General features: G+C 43.0%; 1 protein-coding gene across 1 annotated transcript in view; it reads left to right on the top strand.

Annotated features, from left to right (window-relative positions):
- The window catches only part of Vat1l (vesicle amine transport 1 like), a 163,530-nt gene that overhangs the window by 51,326 nt on the left and 89,472 nt on the right, over positions 1-22,732 (top strand). Inside the window, exon 4 of the mRNA XM_028768486.1 lies at positions 20,155-20,297. Within this exon, the coding sequence (XP_028624319.1) occupies positions 20,155-20,297 (143 nt within the window). The remainder of the gene's footprint in view (positions 1-20,154; positions 20,298-22,732) is intronic.

Raw genomic sequence — 22,732 nt, 5'->3', positions numbered from 1 at the left:
CTGGATTTGAAGTGATTAGGAGACAGGTCCAGTCAGGAATGCATTAAGCAAGGCAAATATTTTAAGCCTCAAGAGCAGTGACTGAGAGAGCCCTGTTCTATCCCCATGGTAAGAGAGAGGCTGCACATTCAGTGCTAAGATTTGGACTGTCCAGATGGCCAACCAAGTAGAGGAGGACCTTCCTCTGTGTTACTCAGGGCTCTTCCCTTGTTGTTAGCCCAGGACCTGGATGTCCTGGAGGGAAAGGGAATAATGGAAGAACAAGTCTGCTTCTGCTTTCCTCTGACAAAAAGTTCATAGAGTGAGTTGTTGACTTACCCAGTAGATCTTTACTATTTACTCTGTGCTGGGCAGCATGTTAGGTATCTGGAAGATAAATCAAGCTCTGTCTTCAGGGACAGGCATGTAGCCAAATGGCAGATATATAGATAGATAGATAGATAGATAGATAGATAGATAGATAGATAGATAGATAGATAGAGATATATATAGATGTATATAGATAGATATATATAGATAGATATAGATATATATATTTCTTCTATGTATTTATATAATATATATGAGTAATGAATATATGTGTATATACACATACATATGTGTATACACACATATACACATCTTAGATCTCTTCTGAACTTTATAGAGCCTTTAAACTCAAATTCCTACCGGTCTGGCTGCCATACAAAAATAAAAGACATAGCACTGGGGATATAGCTCAGGGGTAGAGAGTTTGCCTGGCATGCACAAAGTCCTTGGCTCTATCTCTATCACCTCAGGAGAAGACCTATTTAATTGATTAATTTAATGAACTATAATTTCTGGCAATGTCTCCTAAGAAACAATTTAAGAGAAGAGTTGTTTATTTTTGATTGATGGTTTTTGGAGAGTTCTATATGTAGTTGCTTGACACCATGTGCTTTCACAGAGCATCATGGAGAGTACATGATAAAAAACAGTTGTTCAAATCAAAGCAGACCAAGAAACAGAGGACAAGACCAGAAGTGGTACTGAAAATTTACCACCAAGGACCCATCTACCAGTAACCTAGTTCCTCCAGCAAGTCCCTACCTCTAAACATTTCTAAAATGCCTCAACATAGCACCACCAACTTGGAACCAAAGATTCAAACAATGAACCTTTAGAAGTCATTTCAGAATCATAGCATAGCATAGCATAGCATAGCATAGCATAGCATAGCATAGCATAGCATAGCATAGCATAGCATAGCATAGCTTAGCATAGCATAGCATAGCATAGCATAGCATAGCATAGCATAGCATAGCATAGCATAGCATAGCATAGCATAGCATAACATAACATATAACAGATATGACTATGTGAAAAACAGGGGAAAGGCACCTCACTGGCCTTAGGATACAGCAAACACTGGGGCAGACATTGCCCACGGTTTGAAGTCACTGGAACAGTCAATTTGCTTTCAGAGCTGTAGACACAGAGATATCACTGAGCCTGGCAGCAGACATACCCAGATCCCCATCCAGAGGTCAGCACAGACAGTCCCATCTTCTACCAGCAAATCCTGCAGCTTACTGCCCAAGGCTGATTATTGCTGTGCAACTTGGTATGTTCTCAGGCTGCACTGGAAGGGCTCTGAAGTAGGTGTGCCCAGGACCACCCCTCAGCAAAAGCCACATGAGAACTGGGGAATCAGTTTCTCTCGATGGGAGAATCATGAACCTGACTTTGTATTTATATGACCTCTCAAAGGATCCCCACTAGAGTGGAGTTGTGTTGTTTGCCATTTTCTGGGCTTTTCCAGCTTCCTCAACTGAATCCTTACTCCTGAGATTAATTTGAGAGAACTATATGCACCTATATCTTTATCTTACAATGCACTTGGAGGTGGACCCAAGGTTTTGAATCCATCTTTCATGATCAGCCAAAGGTCAAAACATTTATTCCTCTCTTTAATGCTTTTTATCAACTTCCCATCCCCAACCCTGCCTTTCTTGCTGGGAACATTCCAGCTCTGTAGACTTTCCTCTCTTATCTCATTCCAGACATACTGTGGCCATTTCTGTTCTTTTTAAAATTTCTACTTATTATTTTTGAGACATGGCCTTGCCCTTTGCCTTGCAAGTGCTAACACATATCATCCACACTTGACCTTCCACTTGGAAAATTCTATATCTCATTTAAAGGTCACCTCCTCCCAGAAGCCTTCCATTCCTCTCTTCATCTGCACACTCTACCTTGCCTTTCTAATGTTGCCTTCACCAGATTCCACCTATTCACCCATCCACTTATTTATCTACCTATCTATATACCCAGTCATTGATCTAGCCATCCATCCACTCAGCTATATAGCCATTCATATATCCATGTTAACCTATCTACCCATCCATCCACCCACCCACCCACTCACCTTCCCACCCAGATAATCCACACAGCCTTATCTACTAACCCATCCACCCACCAGCAGCTATGCATTGGCTGCCCTTGTGTGCTAGGCAAGAGTATTGTACAATTTCCCATCAATCTCCCTGGGCTACGTGACATCTCTGATTCCAATGAGTACCACTGTGTCCATAAGGAAGGGAATGGGTAGCAAGGGTTAGATTACATTAAACTGATGAACTTCACCTATTCTAATTGGACAACATCTGTGTGCTGATAATGAGCATTTTAATTACAAGACAGCGGATACATGAAGTATGTGGAATTAATAAATGAATATGTTATCATCAAAACACAGGCCATATGTGGACAGTTTCATTATTTAAAACAGCTTGTAAACCATTAAGCCAGTAACTGTATTTGATTTCCCACTACTGAAATGTATTCTTCAAAGCAAAAATACCTCCTGGTGGGGCCCTGCTTTATTCCTCTGTAGACTAAAGAGATGGAAATTTTTGTTTTAATGCCCCAAATCCTCTCTGTAGAACTTCACTGAATCTTTTGAACACAGTGTCCTGCTGGTCAGGCTGCTGAAGAAAAATATAGGGCATAGTGCTGGAATGTAGTTTGATGAGTTTACTGAGCACACACAAGGCCCTGGGTCTATCCCAGACACTATGGGAAAAAGATATTAACTAAAATTAGGTGAAATAATAGAAAACTTCAACAAGGGACAATCTCTCCTAAAGAAACTAGAATCGAGAGGCTGGGAAGATGGCTCAATGGTTACATTCCTGCTGTGGAAACTTGGAAACTGGAGTACAGATGCTTAGGATACACATTAAATGCTGAGTTGGCATTTTAGCCAATATGTAAGTCCATCCTTGGAAGATAAAGACAGGAGATCCCCGGAACAGCTGCCTAGTAAGACTATCCATGTCAGCAAGTTCTGGATTTGACTGAGAAGTGCTACCTCAGTGAATATAGTAGAAGAGCAACTACTATAGGGATTTCAAACATCAACCTCAAGCCTCCATATACAAGGACCCATGGACAGATGGACAGACAGACAGACAGACACACACACACACACACACACACACACGGAAGAAAAAAGCCCACAGATAACCATTCTTCATTCAAACATCAGACACTAACAGCCTGTCAAGTAATATACTGGATACAAATTATATGTTGTAGATAAAATAGGCTCTGTCTTTTGCAAGTAACAGAGGTCTCCTCACAAAGGTAGTCAGTTAAATATGGTTTAGAATAATACACATTAAAATTCCAAGTAAGACGTGGATTTACTCAAAAGAATTATCGTTTAGCCATTCAATAGAATCATCCTATTCAAAAAATGATGGTGTTAAGATTTTTTTTCATGATCCATCAAAATACAATGTAAGCTTAGCAATTAAAAAAAAATACATCAAAGTTCATAGTAGTATTCATCATAGTTCCAATTCTGTGGGTAAGCGAACACGTTATCAGAAAACAAGAATGAAATAAGCCAAAGGGGCAGAGTGCTGATCTCTGACAAATGCCATTATAGTTGACAGGTTTTTATAGCCTTCTGGAGTGTTGGGATGTAGCTCTTTATAATGGCCACAAATGTGTGTTGCTTTTGTAACAATGCTTTTTTTTCTGCAAAGAGCTTAATTGAGGCCAGTGTAGATTGTCACCATGGTGCTATGGCACCTTTCATTCTTCATTGTTTGCACATAGGAGGAGAAATAACTCATATGCTCAGAGCTTCTACTCTGCTGGACAATCCATGGCTTCCTGTGATGCCAATTACTTTCTAGGAATGAAGGTCATATCAGAAACGGAGACTAGAGTAGTTCACATTTAGTTCTTTTGTAGGTTATGATCTATGTGTATAGCAATGAGTATGTGGGAGAATACAGGGAACCAGTGACAAACACATCCCCCTTCCGTAAGCGTCCCCTTGGTGCTTCTGATAGTGGTCATTGTGTTGTGTTCCACCCCACCCCCGTCCTAAGTCAGTAGTATATTTGTGTGTTTTTTTGGAGGTGTTAAAGATCAAACCCTGGGCTTGCAACTGTTAGGCAAGCTCTCAACCACTAAACTACACCCCCAGCCCTTAAACCCATATTCCCTTTTGATTTTATGCAACCAGGTACATTGTTCTGCCTGCCCATCAGAGAGTAGCCATGATTTGGTTTGAAAATGCAAGGTTGCCTGTGATGCAGTATGCTGCAAATAAAAGGAGAGCTAGTGGAAGCTGTTGGTTGCATGAGGAAGATCTGTCTTCTAGACTATGTCTCTCGGGTATCTCTGAAAAAGGCCTAGTCTGGCCAGGAAGTAGCAGTTCTAAGTTGGTGATGCCACCTACAATGCAGTCATATAACTTTTGGTGTAATTATAGAGACATGAAGCCATGCTACGCAAATGACATGTTCTCCTCTATGTCTTTAGAGTTACTCTGATCTTTCTGATCCATCTGTGCTACCACAAATTCTGTTACCTACATAAGACAGCTATGAACACAAAAATATCTACAACTTCTGACACTCCATTGTGCCTCATTTAAGAGAATTATCACCTTTCAGGAAGTTATTTCCTGGACTTGAGTCCATGGGAAGAGGTGAAGGTAAATAAGCTCTGGCTAGGAAACAGAAGGCCAGGATACAGGATCGATGTTGGAACTGTCTCAGTAATGGAGAGGATACAGCATGAACTAGCTTGTGGCTTTGTGGGCCATGCTTCCTGGCAGCACAATTTATGGTGAGGCCGTCTATCGAACACCACAAATAAGACCCTCTGAGATAGTAAGGTCATCTCAACAAAGAACCCACTACTGTGGGATGCCATCAGCTCCCATCTTGTTGGCTTTGTTCCCATCCTGGATCCGTTACAGGAGGATGCTGAGTTGGAAAGTGCTTCCTCAGTAGGTCAAAGGTCAGACTGAATGACCCAAGAGCATTTTCAAGTTCCATGTCTTCCAGCCTGTGCTTCTTGGACTTCTTGAGTATGGGAAACAAGCCCAAGTGCCTGATCTAAAAATCTTGAAAAGATAGGAGGGGATGAATTTTTCATGTCGATATTGGTTGATGTGTGGAGACTTGTGGAAGGCACACTCCTTCCCACCTAGAGCTACCTTGAGGAGGGCACCACAACCACACACATGTGCTCTGGTTGCTGGTGTGATTTGCCACCATGGCTATTAAATATGATGGAGTAATTTTCAGAGATGCTCTGTCCCCAGAACAAGCTATTTAGTGTTCCTAGGACCTAGAAAATCCTGCAGCAGAAAGTTGATAGCCAATGTATGTCCATTATATGGCTGATAAATATTTACTGAAGAATACATGTACTGGATAAAGCATTGTGGGATGCTGAGGAGACAGAGACAGGAACAATGTTGCCTTACAGAGATGGCAAAGAAGGGAAAAAAATGAAAGACTCATGGTTCATCTGTTTCAAGTTTTGTGAATATCTTCTCTGTGCTAGTACTACGCTAGGGCTCTAGATCAGTCACTCAAGACCATCGGAAAACACAGATATTTACATTAGTATTCATAGCAGTCATAAAATTACATATGAAGTAGCAATAGAAATAATCTTACAGTCAGGGGTCACCACAACATGAGGAACTGTATTAAAGGGTCATAGCATTAGGAAGGTTGAGAGTCATTGCTCTTGAGAAAGAGGTGACTAAGGACATCTCAAGGAAGCCATTGCTTAAGTAAGGGAGATAGCTTAGTAAACAATTCTAAGAATGAGATAATTTTGCTCGTGATATATTCACAAAGAATTTCAGTTAACTTTGAAAGTGTCTCCTTAAACTGAAGCAGCAGGACAAAGAGCTTCGGAAACACTTGCTGCCCTGCATAAGAGCCAGTCTGAAGATGAAGGCACAGTAGGATGTAGTGACTAAGTCTAAGCCCCTCAGTGGGGAGCCTTATCTGGATTCTGATCCACTGTGCATCAGTTTCCTACAGGACTAACCAGTGAACTAGTCTGATCTGGGAGCCTCAGATGTCACCTCCAGCAGTGACAGGCCCCGACCTGCCCCATTCGGAACCTCAGCCTCAGGATTTGAAGTCACAGTAAAGAGTCCCAGTTGACTGATCTGTGAAGGCCGGCAGGATCAGAGCACCAGTCCGAGTTGGAAAAGTTCATGGGCAGGGCAGGAGCTTTCAGATGAAATGCTACATCATATCAGAAGGTGTTTGAAAGCAGTGTTGGGCTCCAGCTGGAGTCAGCCACTCTGGTTAATGAGATGCCTTCAGCAAGTGCAGACATTTAAAGCAGGGCAGAAGGCAGGTTGCTGAGTTGTAAAAAATGCATCCTAAGGAAGAGCACTTGATCTCTGCCAGGCACCTTGGCAAGTTGGTTCACAAATGCCTGTGCTTAGGGAGGAGATTCTGTGTAGACTGCCCCTCAACGTAAGAGAGATAAGCATGTGTCTCCTCACAGGTTCAATACCTCTGTGTCTAGTTTGTTCACATGGTGGCCTGAGGGGGGGAGGGGTGTTACAGACAATTACCTCAACTGTACGGATATAGCCATCCGTTCAGAGTAACCAATACAAGTCCATCAAGTAATATGCAACATGTTGCGGTAAATCTCCAACCCAAATAAGGCCAGTCAAAGAAAACACAACTCAATAATTATGAATATAAACTGCACGCCTAGATTGGGCAGATTTATCATTACACTACTCGACTCCCCAGCTATGAGATCCCTTATAACTTGCGGTTTTTCCGGGCCACGTGCTTCTCCTCCATTGTCCTTCCACCTCCTGCTCCTCCGTCGACTTCCTCCTCCTTTTGCTTCCTCTTCCGTAGACTTCCTCTTCCTCTCTCCTCCCCTAAGCCTTTTTCTCCACCTCCCCTTCTACTGCCCGATCACTGGCTCTAGCCTTTATTTTACAAATTTAATTGGTCAGAAGGTTCACAAGAAGTCACCTGTGTACAGACTCACTCTTCCTCTGCAGCCCCTCCCAGGAAAGTGGAACTAGCATGAAAATACAAGGCTGGGGCTATCCACGACAGCAACAGATCCAAAGATCAGACTCCAAGTCTTACTGAGACTCTTCCTGGTTGTCTACCCTTCTTAGTTCTTTCTCTTGACTCAGTATAAGCCTGACAGTATGACCCAGTTTACCAGGACACGTGTAGTTAATGTCTATTGAGCAAGGAAAATTAACAATAGCATCTCCCACTTTCTCATTTCAACCATAAATTATATGGTGTACTTGGTCACCTTGCTGGACTGTAATTCAATTTGGTTTAGGTTGAAAGAGGTGCATTTATTAAAAAAGAAAAACCCACAGCTACAAACTGGGTACAAATTGTCATTTGGCTGCAAACAGGGACCTGGCATCCCCGCTATGCAAATGCAGCCATCCCAGAAATCTGTCCAGGTGCACCAGATGGAAGGCAGCCAGTCTGGAAGGGCTCTGACTCTCCGTGATTTAGAGTCCTGCAAGGGGACTTTGCCATCTGGTGGGCTGGCCGCTCCTTGGCCAGGATTCTAGCTACATGGTTACTAGAGTCCAACTAGAGGCAAAGAGGCAACCTGTGAGCTATGGATCTCCCTGTGTCTGTGCATAAACTCCACAACCTAGAAAGTATTGCTTACCAGAGATGCAAGACTTGGTGTGATGCCTATAAGGGCAGGCACAAGGACACCTACTTCATGAAGACAAACAAAGAATATCCTCACTTCGGCTACCCAGACTCACACCTCTGTAGCTACAGGGTTATCTTTCCAATTCACATAAAATTCAAGTAGGATATTATTTCAGACGCAACAGTTATAAATGGAACTCTTCCAACCCAGCTAATTGTGCTGCAATTGACAATTGTAGGTCCCAGAGTGCCTTAGAAAAAGCCATTTAACCTGGAATAACTGGACCCAAGATTTGTTACAAAGAAGGAAATTGTGCTTTGGACAAGAAGAAGAAAGAGCCTGGAATTCACTGAGCTCCTGGTCTAAGTACTCACCGGGCTGAGCAAACTCCCCTGCAGCAGTTAACCTGTTTCCCCCTCTCTGGGGTAGCCAGCACTTTCTCAAATGTACAGATGAGAACATTGAGGTTCAGTGGTGTGTGTGTGTGTGAGTGTGTGTGTGTGTGTGTATGTGTGTGTGTGTGTGTGTGTGACATATGTAATCTCAGCACTCAGGAGGCTATAAGGCAAGAGGATTGCTGTGAGTTCCAGGTCAGCCTGGATGATGGTATAAGATCCTGTCTCAAAAGGAAGAAAAAGTAAAAAATAATAGGAAGGTGGAAGACCAATGAGTGAAGGGGGTTTGGCAGAGGAAAAAGAAGATTCTAGTGTGGTGAGCACGAGTAAGACTGTAAGTGAGCATGCTGACCGAGCACGAGATACTGACTCTTCCAGGGAATTTGGGGAAGCATCCCAGAAGCAGTGCTTTGGGAAGGCAATGGGGGAAAAGTCAAAAGCCAGTAGCTGTTGTTTGAATGTGAAAAGTACCCAACCAGCTTATCCATTGAACCCTTGGTCCCCAGCTAGTGACCCTGTTCTAGGAGGCTCTGAAACATTTGGAATGGAGCACATAGCTGATGGAGGTCGGTTGCTGGGGGCACACTTGGGACTATTAGTTCATGGTCATACATTCAGTCCTGTTTGTATGTGCTGATCTAGCATCCTGAGAAACATGCTGCTCCATGCCCCCTGCCACTACAAACAGGGGTGTTCCAGCTGGCACGTCTCTGTCACCATGTAAGACTGTAGACTCTGAGAGTGAGGTCTAAAATAAATCTACCCTTTTTCAAGCTGCTTTGTCAGGAATTTTTGTCTCAGACACGAAAAAGTGACTAATGACAACACTTTGTGAGACACCTACTCCTGTTTGACCCTGTGTAAATCATAGCGTAAGAGAAGTTACTTGCTTTGAACCACATTAGACCCTATGAGGTAGCTATTATCATCTCTGATCTAAAAAGGAACTCTGAGCTCCATGTACCTAAATTCAGCCAGGCAGTGAGAGCCCACGAATCAGCCAGGGACTGCGAGTCCAGAAAGGACCCAGGAATTGGAGTCAAAAGCTTCATCTTAAAAGAAGAAAACATTTTCACCAATTCTGAGACTTTCACACATGGATGCATACAATGCATTTTGACCATAATCAGCTCCTGATCCTCCCATGACGCCTTACAGATCCACCCTCCAACCCTCCCCACTCCCAAAGTTGTTTCCTCTTTTTTTTTTTAATTTTGAATTTAGCTCACTGAGTCTGATTGTGTTGCCCATAGACTCTCAGATGTGGAGTTTTCCACTGGACTGTGGTCAACCTACCAGGTACCCCACTTAAAATTAGAAAACATCCTGACTCTCACACCCCAAGAAACTATCAACTGTCAAAAGCTCCCCAGCTAAGAGTAGTGGTCTAGGACTCCCTCTCCATTCCATCCTTTTCAAAATTTATCATAATATATTTTTTTGAGAAAGAATCTCACTATGTAGCCCCGTCTGACCTGGAATTTGCTATGTAGACCAGGCTGGCCTGTAAACTTACAGAGACCTGCCTGCCTCTGACTTCCAAGTGTTGCAATTAAAGGCTTGCATCAACACATCCAGCCCTTATCATATTTTTTTGATACAGAGTCTTATGTAGCCCTGACTGGCCTAAAGCTAGCTAGCGAGCCAAGAATAGTCTTGAACTTCTGATCTTGCTGCCTCGAACTTTTGAGTGATAGAATTAAAGGCCTATGCCCCAATTCTAGTTTCAAACAGTGCTGGGGATTGTACTTAGGCTTTCGTGCCTGCTAGGAATGTACTCTTGCAACTGAGCCACAATTAGTCCCTGTTATAATTATAAATACGTCTCCATTGTAGAAACCAATGGATTTTGTGTTGATATAACCATACAGGTATGTATGGCAGTTTGATCATAGGTTCCCTCCCTTTAACCTCTCTTGTCTCCTCCCCCTGGACCTTTTCTCTCCAAACAGTAGGAGCTTCACCTTGCCAAGCCGCCTATGTCAGCATTGTCTCTTTTTGGTTTCATTGAAGGTCAATAGCCAAGAACCAAGAGCGCTTGCCCTTGGCACTACAGGGGCATAGGGTAAATCCCATCACTTCCCGTTACACTCCTAAACCTGGGTCCAGTCCTGGCAGAACTACTTTGAGGCTGTGCAATTATCTTCTCTGAGCCGGTGTTCATGGTGGGGACCAAGGATAGGTTTGGAAGCATGAGATGGCAGCAAGCGTCTGTCACAATGCTAGCCCCGTTAAAAGAGTCAGAGTCTCTCTCTCTCTCTCTCTCTCTCTCTCTCTCTCTCTCTCTCTCTCTCTCTCTCTCTCTCTCTCCCCTTTTTTCTCTCTCCTTCTTCTCTCCCTATCCCTCCCCCTGTCCTCCTCTCTCTCCTCCCCTCTCCCCTTCTCTCTCTCTCTCTTCCTATCACCCCTCTCTCTCCTCCTATCCCCCATCTCTCCCTCTCTGTTCCCCTGTCCCCCTTTTTCTCTCCCTCTCTCTTTCTCTTCTCTCTTCCCCCTCCCCTTTTCCACCTCTCCCCTTCTCTCCTCTCTCTTATCTCTCTCCCCTTCCCTCTCTCCCTCTTCTACTTTCTCTCCTTCTCCTTCTCTCCTTCTCCCCACCCCTCCCTCTCCCTCCTCTCTCTCTTTCTCTTCTCTCCCTCTCCTTCTCCCTCTCCCCCTCTCTCTCCTCCCCCTTGTACCCTACTGTAGCCCACATATCTACTGCTATTCCATAGCAGCCTGGGCAGACAAAGAAGACAACGATGGTTTGGACCTTGCCTGTGGCTTTAGCTCTTGGTGTAGACTATTCCTTGACTTCTCTGTGCTCCAGTTCTTTCATGTCCGTGAGGATGGGTAGTTGGTATGTGCACAATGGAACTCATGCTGAAGATGGACAGAATTGACGTTACAGAGTGCATAGAAGCCTGAATAGCACACAGCAGGCTGCGAGGTTCCCCACCTTACCCTTTAACCTAGCACTTCTGGGAGGAGCGCAAAGCACTCTGGCTGAAGAAAAATGTATACTTATTCCATTCCCCTTCCTGAGGCTTGCAAGACCCATTTTCAGGAGGGAGTATTTCAATTCAGAGAAAATAACTACAGGACTCTTACACTTGCAATTGGCTGATGAGTCAGAGCTCTTGGGAAACTCAGTGTACAGCTTCTGTGGCTCCAACCCAGGTAGCTCAGAGGTCAGGCACCTCCAAAGTGTTGAGAGCCCCAGGCCCTGCTCTTGGTGCTAAGGACTTATTTCCTCTTTCTGTGTCTGTGTCACAGAAGCCTACATCAGTCTTGTCTTGACTGACAGGATCCCACACACTAGGCCTGTGGGTGGCTGTGATGTCAACCTCACTTAGGCAAAGAGGAAATGGAGCGTGACAGGGCCATGATGGAACATATTAGAGGCTGGAAACCATCATGAAGCAGTGGATGCCAGCACTGCTGCACGTCAGAATCCCCTGGGAACTTAGAAAGAATACAACAAGAACCAAGTTTTATTTGGATTTTGAATAGAATCCTGCCATTCAGGTTTGTTGGGTTGACTTCTTACCTATGCCCCCATGGAGTAGATGTCACCTAACTTAGGATTACCTGCATCCAGAGCTCTGTGCATCTGATTCCTCAAGAAGACTTGTTAAACTCAGACTGCAGCTTCCCATCTGGACAGTTCTCCTACTGAAGGTCTATGTAGAGCCTGGGAATCTGCATTTCAAGGGGTCTCAAAAGAGGAGAGTGGATGGTACTAGTTCCAAGATATGTTCATTCATATAATGGATACTCATTCATATAACTAGTACTCATTCATGTAACTAGTATAAGAGAAAAGGTGAAAGACTAACAGCATCTACCAAGCCTCTTCAAAAAAAATGTGTCTACTGCTTTGAGGGGGAACGAAAATGTAGGAAATCTTGTTGTGTAGACTTCTAGAAGGTGTAAGCAAACATCTACTCACCTAAATAGGAACCAGCTGACACATTCAAGCCTCCCTTGGTAAGTCAATGAGTTTATCCGGCTTGCTCACAGGATGGCCAATGGTTCTAAAACACTACTGGAAAGCTCCATTTAGGCTGGGTAATGACTTCCCCTATAACTCTGTGGCTGGCTGGTTTATATCAACTTGATACAAGCTGAAGTTATCAGAGAGGAGGGAACCTCAATTGAGAAAGTGCTTGTGTAAAATAGGGCATTTTCTTAATTAGTGATTAATGAGAGAGGTCCCAGACCATTATGATTGGTGACACCCCTGGACCAATGGTCCTGAGTTCTGTAAGAAAGCAAGCTGAGCAAGCTACTGGGGAACAAGCCAATAAGTGGTTCTCCTGCATGGTCTCTGAACCAGCTTCTGCCTTTAGGTCCCCACCCTGTTTGAGTTCCTGTCCTGACTTCTTTCAGTGATGGATTTATGGATGTGGAAGCATAATCCAAATAAATCCCTTCCCCTGCCCCCAATTTGCTCTTGGTCATTGGGTTTCATTATAACAGTAGTGACCCAAACTAAGATACAGTGCAAATGGAGCCCCACTGGCTCCAATTAGCCTTCCAACTTCTATATTCTCTGCCACTTAACAAGACCATGTGCATCCAGGTAAGAATTACATGGCAACGGGTTGTGGAAAGGAGTGACTAGAATATCAAATGAGCATCTAACAATGCTCCAGGCCCCCTCTGTCTACAAAGGAACATGACCAGGCTCAATCCTGAAGGTCTGTTTTAGCCACAGCTCCTCTGATAAAGATGATAATAGCTGATACCTTCCAAGAATAGCATTCCACAGTAGATCCAGACTCACATCCTGAGCAGTTAAAAAAGCATCGTCCTACATTCTTGCCTTTCCCCCTCTCCTTTACCTTGACAACAGACTTCTTGGCATTAAAATTCTCAGCACCCGCCTAATTAGTGTCATGTTTAGGTCAACAGCTTTGCAACAACACAACAAAGGAAAAGAAAAAAAAATGATGAATCTTTAGAGAACAGTGGGCGAGACTATAGAATATACCTTGCTGCTTTTAGTGGTCACATAGGGCAATCCTCCAAGGTGGGATTTGAATATCATGTTCTTCCCAGAATAGAACAGACTGAATTGTTGAGCAGGCACAGGGCAACATCAGTTATGAAGTCCCCAACCTTCAGAATTTATTTTGTCATACAAGAAAGGCTTAAGGAGAGTATGAATGTCCAGAGGCCCGGGGCTTCATGATGTAGTACACAGTACCTTTGCAAGTCTGTGCCTCTGTGCATTGATGAAAATGGAGAACACCAGCCTATGATTCTTTGGAATAAATCTTTCCTCTCCATTTCCTCTACGCGTTTTCTCGGTGCACACACGAGTTCATTATGCTAAGTTTATTTTCCCATTCTCTGACCACATTAATGGCCTGTGGTTTCCATAAGCTGTTTAAAAGTGAAAACAACCTTTAGAGGAGCTAAGCAGAAGTCTATTTTTGAAGTGAACTCAGAAGTGGTTATGATGCCGATAGGAACTTCCTTTCCTGTTTTCTCCTTTTGCTTAGCTTTTCAATGGTTTCAGGGACTGGACTCAAGGCCACCAGCATGCTTGGCCTTGAACTCATTCGGTACCCCAGGCAGGCCTTGAACTTGCAATCTCCTTGCCCCCACTTCTCAAGTAGCTGGGATGGATGGCTTGTGCCCTCAGGTCTAGTTTGGCTTTCACTGTCTCAAAGAAACGTCTTCAGACAGACTTGCTGGGGTTCAGTTGACGAAAGAGTTAGTGTGAGCAAAAAAAATCTTAACCTGAAACAACCTTAAAAGGTATCCATTTTAAAATTGATTGATGGGTTAATTAATGTGTGTCTATGTTCACGTATGTCTATGTAGGTGCAGATACATGGGTTGGTGTGCCTATGCACAGGCCAGAAGGAGATATCAGGTGGATATTCTCTATCAGTCTTCACTTACTCCTTTGAGGCATGGTCTATGAACCTGTGCCTATGTTTTCTTGAACAGGATGAAAGCCAGTTATCTCCAGTAATTCCCATCTCCATCCCTTACAGAACTGAGGTTACAGAAATGTCTTGAGCACCTGGCTTGTTATTCGGGTACTAAGTTCCAGCCTCCAGTCCTCATGAGTACACAGCCCGTACTCTTCATTGCTGAGCCATCTCTCCAGCCTCCTAAGTTCCCACTTTAAAATAGTGAAACCATGACATGAAGAGATTAAATAGCCCCCAGTCACATGACACATTAAGAACATATAACATGATGGGAGGGGTGTTCTTTTATTTTCTCTATCTAGTCTCCTTTGATGCATATACAGCCCTCCTTTATGCATGCCTCTTATTCTCTCTGAGTATGCACAAAAGCATAGTACACCATTGGGTCGTAAACCCATGACTTTCCTTGGAACTGGTTTAGGAATGTCACTGGTCTTTTAATGGTCCATTGACTCTACTCTTTCCTCCATTAAAATACATAATCCAAGATGCAAGGAGCCATGTGTAACTCAGCTTTGCAATTTGGGGACCTCTCACAAAGGAGCCAGCAGACAGCCATTACAGGCATATCTGCAGGATTGAATGAGTTAAGGACATGGGGCACTGAACTATAAAGGGAGATTCGGAATCATCCTGATTAAGTGACAGGGAAGAGGATTCCAAGTAGTTGTAGTGACTGTATAACCGAAGATTCTGTGGTGAGACACAGGGTAACCCCTGGGAAGAAGGGGATATTTTTCCTTAGAATTAAAGCACAGTTCTAGTGAACTTCATGGTGAGAAATAGGACTGGGAAGGTTGATGCCATCTGCATTATAGAGAATCCTGTGTGGTACCCATTTATGTTCCTGGTATAGTTGAGTCTCTGGTGCTGATCCTGAATCTCAGTGCTCTGATGAGATCACGGCTTCATCACTCACTTTCCGAATTCCACTGAACTTCTTCCCATCTCCAAAACTATAGCTAAAGGCTGTTGCTTATCCAGCACTCAGTATGGACCACGCCAAAGGCTAATCCTACCGCTCCTCTAACCATTTGCTTACTGCTCCTGGCTTTTCTACAGCAGGATCTTGGCTTCCATTGCCTTTGTGTTTGTTATTCAGAGTCATGGGGACCGGAAACATTTCCTCATGATTATCCCTGGACTTCCTGTTCTCTGTTTTGGGGTGTGATGAGAGGCTCCAGTAACCTTGTGGTAATGGAATGACAGAAATAGTGCTAGAAACCTATTCACATCTATACCCTGAGAGCCAGCTCTCTAGAGTAGACCAGTGAAACCTTTGCGATTGAGGCCAAGAACTGCAGTATCTCCAAGAATCCAAGCTAGGTGCATGTAATCAGTGACCCACAGGCTGAATGCATCTGAGGATGATTATGAATGCAGTGAAACACATCTGTAGATAGTAGCATCATACTGTGTTGCCAAAAGATCGAACTGCTAAAAGGTCAGGTCCTGGGTCATCAGATTACATGATCAGATGGACAGATGGAAAAACTACTAGCAGGGTAGATGACCTTAAAGTCTGGACATGTGGCTTTCTCATTCACTAGGCCCAACACTCTGAATGCCCATTTTGAGGCTTAAATAAGAAACAAAAATTGCTTTAGAGGGGTTTAAGGATTTAACAAAGCCTTTAGTGCCTGGCTCATGAAGGGACAAAAGGAAGCACAACTGCTATTACTGTTGCATTGTTAGCCATAGAGAAGGACAGAGATGCTTGGAGCAGAATGCTCCTGTCCCTAAGAGGGAAGGAGAGTCAATTAAAACAGGCATGTGCATAACTCTGTTTATTACTGCTGCCAGGAACATGGATTGTGTTGTTCATTTAATGCCACGGGTCTGCAGGTAAATTGCAAAATCCTTTTTATTGAGAAGTCATTCCATTCCCCACAAATGTTTATTGAGTCCCTGCGATTCCTAGGCTACCTGGGAAACGGAAGAATGAATGAGCTGCTGATCTTGCATTACCTGGGGAGCAAGAGAAAGCAGAGGACAGATTTCCTATAACTGGGAGGAGAGATGCTTAACTACAGAACACAGAGCGGTATTTACTTTTAAGAAAATCATTAAGATTGTATAGGAGTCTCTAATCATCTCAGTGAGCTGATGGGACGCTAAACGGCTACAAACAGCTCAAGTTCTGCTTTGCGACCATTCTTACTTACATAATGATGTGTTATATCATATTCATACTTATACAGTATACAGATATTATTAAAAGAATCCTGATTGTCTATTGCTAATTAAATATTCTTTTTTAAGTTTTTAAGATTGGTCTTAAGAGTGTGTGCGTGTGTGTGTGTGTGTGTGTGTCTGTCTGTCTGTCTGTGCATGTACATGAGAATGCCCAAGGAGACAAAAAGAGGAAGTCAACACACATTCTTACCTGCTTACCCATCTCTTCAGCCCCTAAATGTTCTACATTATTTATTAATTATATGTAAATGTCTTTATGTATATAGCACTAACTATACAAATATATTTATTCTCAATATATAATTATACAGAATTCTAACTATGTACTTTTATATATGTAATATGTGTTATATACACATATTATTTTTTATGCATAATACTCAATGTTACATTATATAGAGTCATGCCTGTATGTTGATTTCAGTCAACAGATCTCACGAACAACCATAGCCCCCTAATGCTACGACACTGCCATTTTAGGACTGTTTTGAACTAGAATATCATGGTGGGAGAACATGGTAGAATAAAGCTATCCATACCATAATCAGTCATGAAGCAAGAGAGATGGAAGCCCAGGGTCCCCACGTCCCCTTCAAACGCTACCATTACTGACAGCGACATGAAAACTCCCCAAAATCTCTACCCTCAAGGTGATACCACTTCTCAGCCACACTGCAGCCTGGGAAATAAGCCTTGATCACATATGTCTTTGCCATATTTTTTAATTCAAGTTATAGCAGGATTTTTATAGAAGTAGCCATCAAACTAAAGTGTGATCTTTAAATGGTCCCTAATCCAAAGCAGTGGCATCTTCAAGTGAGGGGGGAAATTTGTACGGAAGAAACCAGCACAGAGGGAAGACGAAGAGACAGGGACAGTGGGTAGCCATCTGCAGGCCAAGGAGGGCAGCCTGGAGCAGAAATCTCCCTTGTGACCTAAAGGAGGAATCAGCACCTTGATTTGGAAAGAGTTACAAAGGGCAGGAAAACAAGCTTCTATCATGAAACACACCCAGTGTATCTCGTCAGTCTTTTGGCGTTCCTGACAAAACTGATTTAAAGATCAGTCCGTTTTCAAGGTGGTCATGACTTGTGTTTTGGGGTCAGATGAATTTGATGTGTTGTCTGGGGGAATCCATCAGATGGAGACAGATGTCAATAGCATTGAACTAACAATGGGGGTTTGGAAAATAGTTGAATGAATAAATGTCACATTGGCCCAAAGACAGGGAAGAAGGGGTGGCAGGGATGTTAAAGTTAATTGTAACCTCTTCCATCACTGTCAGGGTGTGTTCAAGCCATATCAAGTCAGAGATGTAGCCAAGGCTGACATGAGGTCAGTGAACTTGGAGTCAGTGCATTCACTGGCTGATGATATCTATGCTCATTTAGAAGACAGAGCCCTCATCGTCCTATGAAATCTGGAATGAAACATTAAATAAATACTAAAACTATATTTAGAGAACTGTGACCTGTGTAGAGTCTTAGGTTAATGTCCATGTTGTGAAATGTTGAGCTACCAGGGATCATGCCATATCTACTTCAGGCAGCAGATTAAAATTGCCTAGCTTAAAATCTCAAAATAAGTTAGCAGTCTAGAATACCAGAAAATGGAAACGAATGCAGTTGGGAAGTCTTTGGTTTGAGTCCCAGCCATGCCTCTGAAAAACTGAGAGGCCTGGGCCTTTCTCTCATCTGTCAGACAGTGCTGGGGAAGGAGACATGGGGTGATATTCCAACTCTGACATTCTAGGAATCTCTCCATCGTGACTTTAATTGGAAAAGGTGGTAAGATAACATTTCCGTAAATTGACCTGCCAACTCGGGTTACTCACCAACATGAAGACATGAAAATAAGATGATAGGCAGCAACGGCTGTGGTAGAAAAATCTCCCTCCTTCAGATGGTAAATGGGATGCCGGAGAGCAATGGCTGCACACACACACACACACACACACACACACACACACACACACACATTAATTACCAGCAAACTGGGTTTTACTGGAAAGTTTCGAGATGCACAGATTTACATAATTTTGTTCAATGTCTTAAATGTTGACCATATTAGTAGAAGGAGACACAAATCACCTACCTCTTAACTGCATTAGTTTCCCCCCCCCAAACCATTTACCATTTAAAGCCCATGTTGACCTTTTTATTTGACTGGCCATCTTTAGCTCTGGATATAATAAACCCCCAAGGGGGAGAGATGATTAAGATTGAGTAGGTAGTCAGAATCACATTTAGTCCCAGGTCCTTAGTCTGGTATAATACCTCATTTAACCCCTCCCTATGAGACACTGTTAGTCAGCTGTATCTGCTCCACACACAACATGCTGCCTGTGACTTGCTGTGTGCTTCAGTCTAGCCATGGAGCACACTTGACTCACGAGGACACACCAGACATGTCAAGAGTTACTCCTATAGAAGGAGTTCTCTGTCAGTACAAAGAAATGGGTTGGGTGGGCTCTTGATCGTGGAGGTGTCAGAGAGACTGAGCTCTGGGTGTCCATGGCAGATAATTTGATAATCTCATAATACGTGTATGGTCAGCTCTTTCTTTGGGGGATTTTGTTTCTCCTTAAGTGCTATCTACTGTTGAGCTGAGCTATTGGGTTAAATCATCTGGTTTTCTTTTGTATCTTTTTGTATGTAAAGAGAATGTGTGTGTGTGTGTGTGTGTGTGTTTGCGTGTGTGTGTGTGTATGTATGTGGGTGTGTTTCTACTTATGTGTATGTGTAGGCTCATGTGCACATATGTGTTCTTTGCATGGGGTCTGAGAACAATCTTACATGTTGTTCCTCAGTTTCCCATTCGTATATCTTTTGAAAAAGTGTCTCTTGTTGGCCTAGAACATGTTCAGTTGGCTAGCATGGCTGTCCAGCATGAATTCTCTTGTCTCTACCTCCCCCAGCACTAAGGTTACAAGCATGCTCCTCCATGAGCACCATTTTGCTTTTCTTTCTTTTCTTTGCCCCCTCCCTTTTCTGAATGTAAATTCTGGGGATTAAACTCAGGTTCTTGGTTTTGCAAGCCATGCACTTACAGGATGTGCCATTTTGCTGACTCCATGTTTGGGTCTTAATCCTGTTAGTATCTAAGGTTATCTTGCAAATAAAATATTTATATTCAAGTCATTGTTCAGAATCTGCTTCTTAAAGCCAAACTAAGACATTCACCAGGATTGCTGTGGAGCGGGTAGCATTACTGCTGAGATTTAGCTCACCATGGTTAAATAATAGTTCAGAGCCGGGGTTCTCTAGCTCCTGTTGACTTTCCCCCTACACAAGTTGTTGCCAGCCAAGGCAAGTTTCTGTCCTTCAGGAGACAATGTCTGAACACATGTTTGGCTGTCACACAGTTGATCTGGAGACGTTCATTATCTCAAGAAGGTAGAAGCCAAGGATGCTGATAAATATCCTACACCCTTAACTGAAAAAAAAAAAAAAAAAATCAATCCAATAAATAAAAAAAAAGTCAACTATACCAAAGTTGAGAAATTCTACTTTCTGCTCAGCTAGACTGGCTATTAGACAAGATTTACTGTGTTTATAAGTGTCTGTAAAAAGTCATGTTTTGTGCCGTGTTCTTGACCCATGTTAGGTAATACTTCTCTCAGAATGGTGGTGTTCAAGTGTGATGTGATTACCGTGTGTCATCTCCAGGGTCAAGCGGTGGCTCAGCTGTGTTCAACCATTCCCAATGTGACCGTCTTTGGAACAGCCTCTACTTTCAAGCACGAAGCCATCAAAGATTCTGTGACCCACCTCTTTGACAGGAATGCCGACTACGTGCAAGAAGTAAAGAGGTAAGGGTGTGGCTATGCAGAGCGCCAGGCTGGCCCCCTGTTCTTCTCTTGAAGGTCATTAGCGTTCATTTGAAAGGTGAATAATAGTGGAGCTGGAGAGAGGGTGATAGGGAACTCTTCTTGTGACAGAACAGTGTCTAGCACCTCATGGACACTCACAATGGGTCTGTAACTCCAGGTCCTGGGTATCTGATGCTTGCTTCTGTCTTCCTTGTGCTCTGCACTCGTGTGCTGCAGATTCATACATAAGATTAAAATGATGGTGATGGTGGTGAACATATATTGAAGGCTTAGTGCTAGCTCTTAGCATGATGCTTCACACATGTTAGCTCACCAAGTGCTCTCAGCCTTCCAGTTATTATCTCCAAAGAAGAAGCCAGTCCTACAACTTGCAGAATTACTGTGCTAGTGTTCTGCTACCTGCCGCTACACTGTCTTGACACATGCCAATTTAATTTTCATTCATTCACATAAAAACCTCAAAGTAGACGCTCAACCGTAAGAAGATTCTGGTACCCAGGCTCTTTATATTTTGGTTCTATCATCTTCCTGAGTCTTCTGATCTTTTGGTTCTACCGAGAAGATGGGAAAATAGCAATAGGCCATGCATGGGAGGTTTTTAATCTTTCAGTCCTAGGGTAGATAAACATATCCTGCCCAAATTTGATGCTAATATTTGGGTCCTTGGGCACACTTCACTGGAAGCAAACTGAAAGCCATCACCTAGTAATATAAGCAGGCAGACCTGGCCTTCATGGAATGGTTAACAGTGGGGTTCGTACCACACCCTCTGGCTTGTGAACCCATGATTTCTCTGTAGAAAGGGTGACTTTCTAAAGAGTTGAGCCTGAGCCATAGTTACCTGTAGGAAGAGGGGAACCTGGAAGAGAATGTCTTAGAGATAGAAGTGCCACTACTGAGCAGTGGGTTCAAAGGTTCAAAGGTCAAGAAAATAACAACGAAACTCAACAGGATGTAAGGCCAGGGTTATCTGACTATATAATCTAATTATATTGTACCTGTGATCAGAAGCTATTGATTATGGACATGTGTGTCTACAAGGGAATCGCAGGGAAAGCCCAAGTGCTAGCATGTCTGTAGATGGTGTGTGTGTGTGTGTGTTTCACTTGGCTGCTGCCCAAGGTGATGTCGGTCTCTGCATTTCTAACTGAGAGCTGCTGAAGGAATCAGTGGTGGCCAGGAGCTGTTATTTTTCTCTTTTCATTGTCTAACACTAAATTATAAAGCTTAGAGGTAATTAGTCACCCAGCCAGCACCATGAAAAGGAAACTTTTTTTTTTTAACAAATCACAAATTAAGATGAAGAGGAACAAAGCTGATTGTTCAAGCAGAAATTTAGACTGGATTTGTTTTTTGTTCTTTTTTTTTTTAAGTGGAGTATTTTTAGAAAGGAGATTTTTCTGATGAGTATTTTTAGAAAGGATATTTTTTTGATAAGTGAAAGCTTCAGAGTTGTTGGATAAGGACATGCCTAATTCATTTACATGCTTGTTATACAAGCATGAGGACTCTGAGTTCAATTCCCAGGCCCATGTAAAAGAGCCAGACACAGTAGCATATAACTGTAATCCCAACACTAGGTAGGCAGAGACAGGAGGATTCCTGGGCTTGATGGCAGGCCAGCCAGTCTAGCCACGTATACTTCAAGGTTTAATGAAAGACCCAGTTTCAGAAACTAAGATAAAGTCAGGCATGGTGGTGTACATCTTTAATCTTAAAACTTGGGAGGCAGAGACAGGCTCTGCGAGTTCAAGGCTAGCCTGGTCTACGTAGTGAGTTCTAGTCCATCCAGGACTGCACAGGGACAGTGTATCTAAAACTTAAGGTGGGGGGGGGGATGCAATTGAAGAAGATATTCCGTGGCAGCCTTTGGTTTCTACATGCATATATGTTCGCACACACACACATACAGACACTCAGACACACACATACACACATACGCACACAGACACACAGACACACACATACATACACACAGACACACACAGACACACACACACGTACACACACAGACACACACACACACACACAGAGTGAGTTATATATAATGTAAGGATGTCCCAGTATCTCCAATAGGATGTAAAAAGGGAGCTTTTGCTTAAAGCTAAATATTAGAAATCCACCCCATTTCTCAGAGATGCAGAGATAACAGATACTCTCGAAGACCTCCTTTGACGAGTCCACCTACTTTTGACTCAAGTTTCTCAAGCTGTGGACTAGAATATTAGCTTCAGTAATCTTTTCTTTAACACCCTTAACTGATAGTTTTGCATTCTCTACCCACTGCTTAATAAATATGTTAGGGTCTGAGATGGGATTGGACCTGTGCCAAAGAGGAAGAGCCAGCAACAACCAATCAGAAAGGCTTTATTCTTATAGTTTGGAATCTAGTTGTGGGAAAGGAGACAGAAAAA

This window comes from Grammomys surdaster, unplaced genomic scaffold, assembly GCF_004785775.1.
Source record: "Grammomys surdaster isolate TR1022 unplaced genomic scaffold, NIH_TR_1.0 187, whole genome shotgun sequence".
NCBI lineage: Eukaryota > Metazoa > Chordata > Mammalia > Rodentia > Muridae > Grammomys > Grammomys surdaster.
Note: the sequence above shows the minus strand (reverse complement) of the source record. Positions and strands in the feature narration are given on the sequence as shown.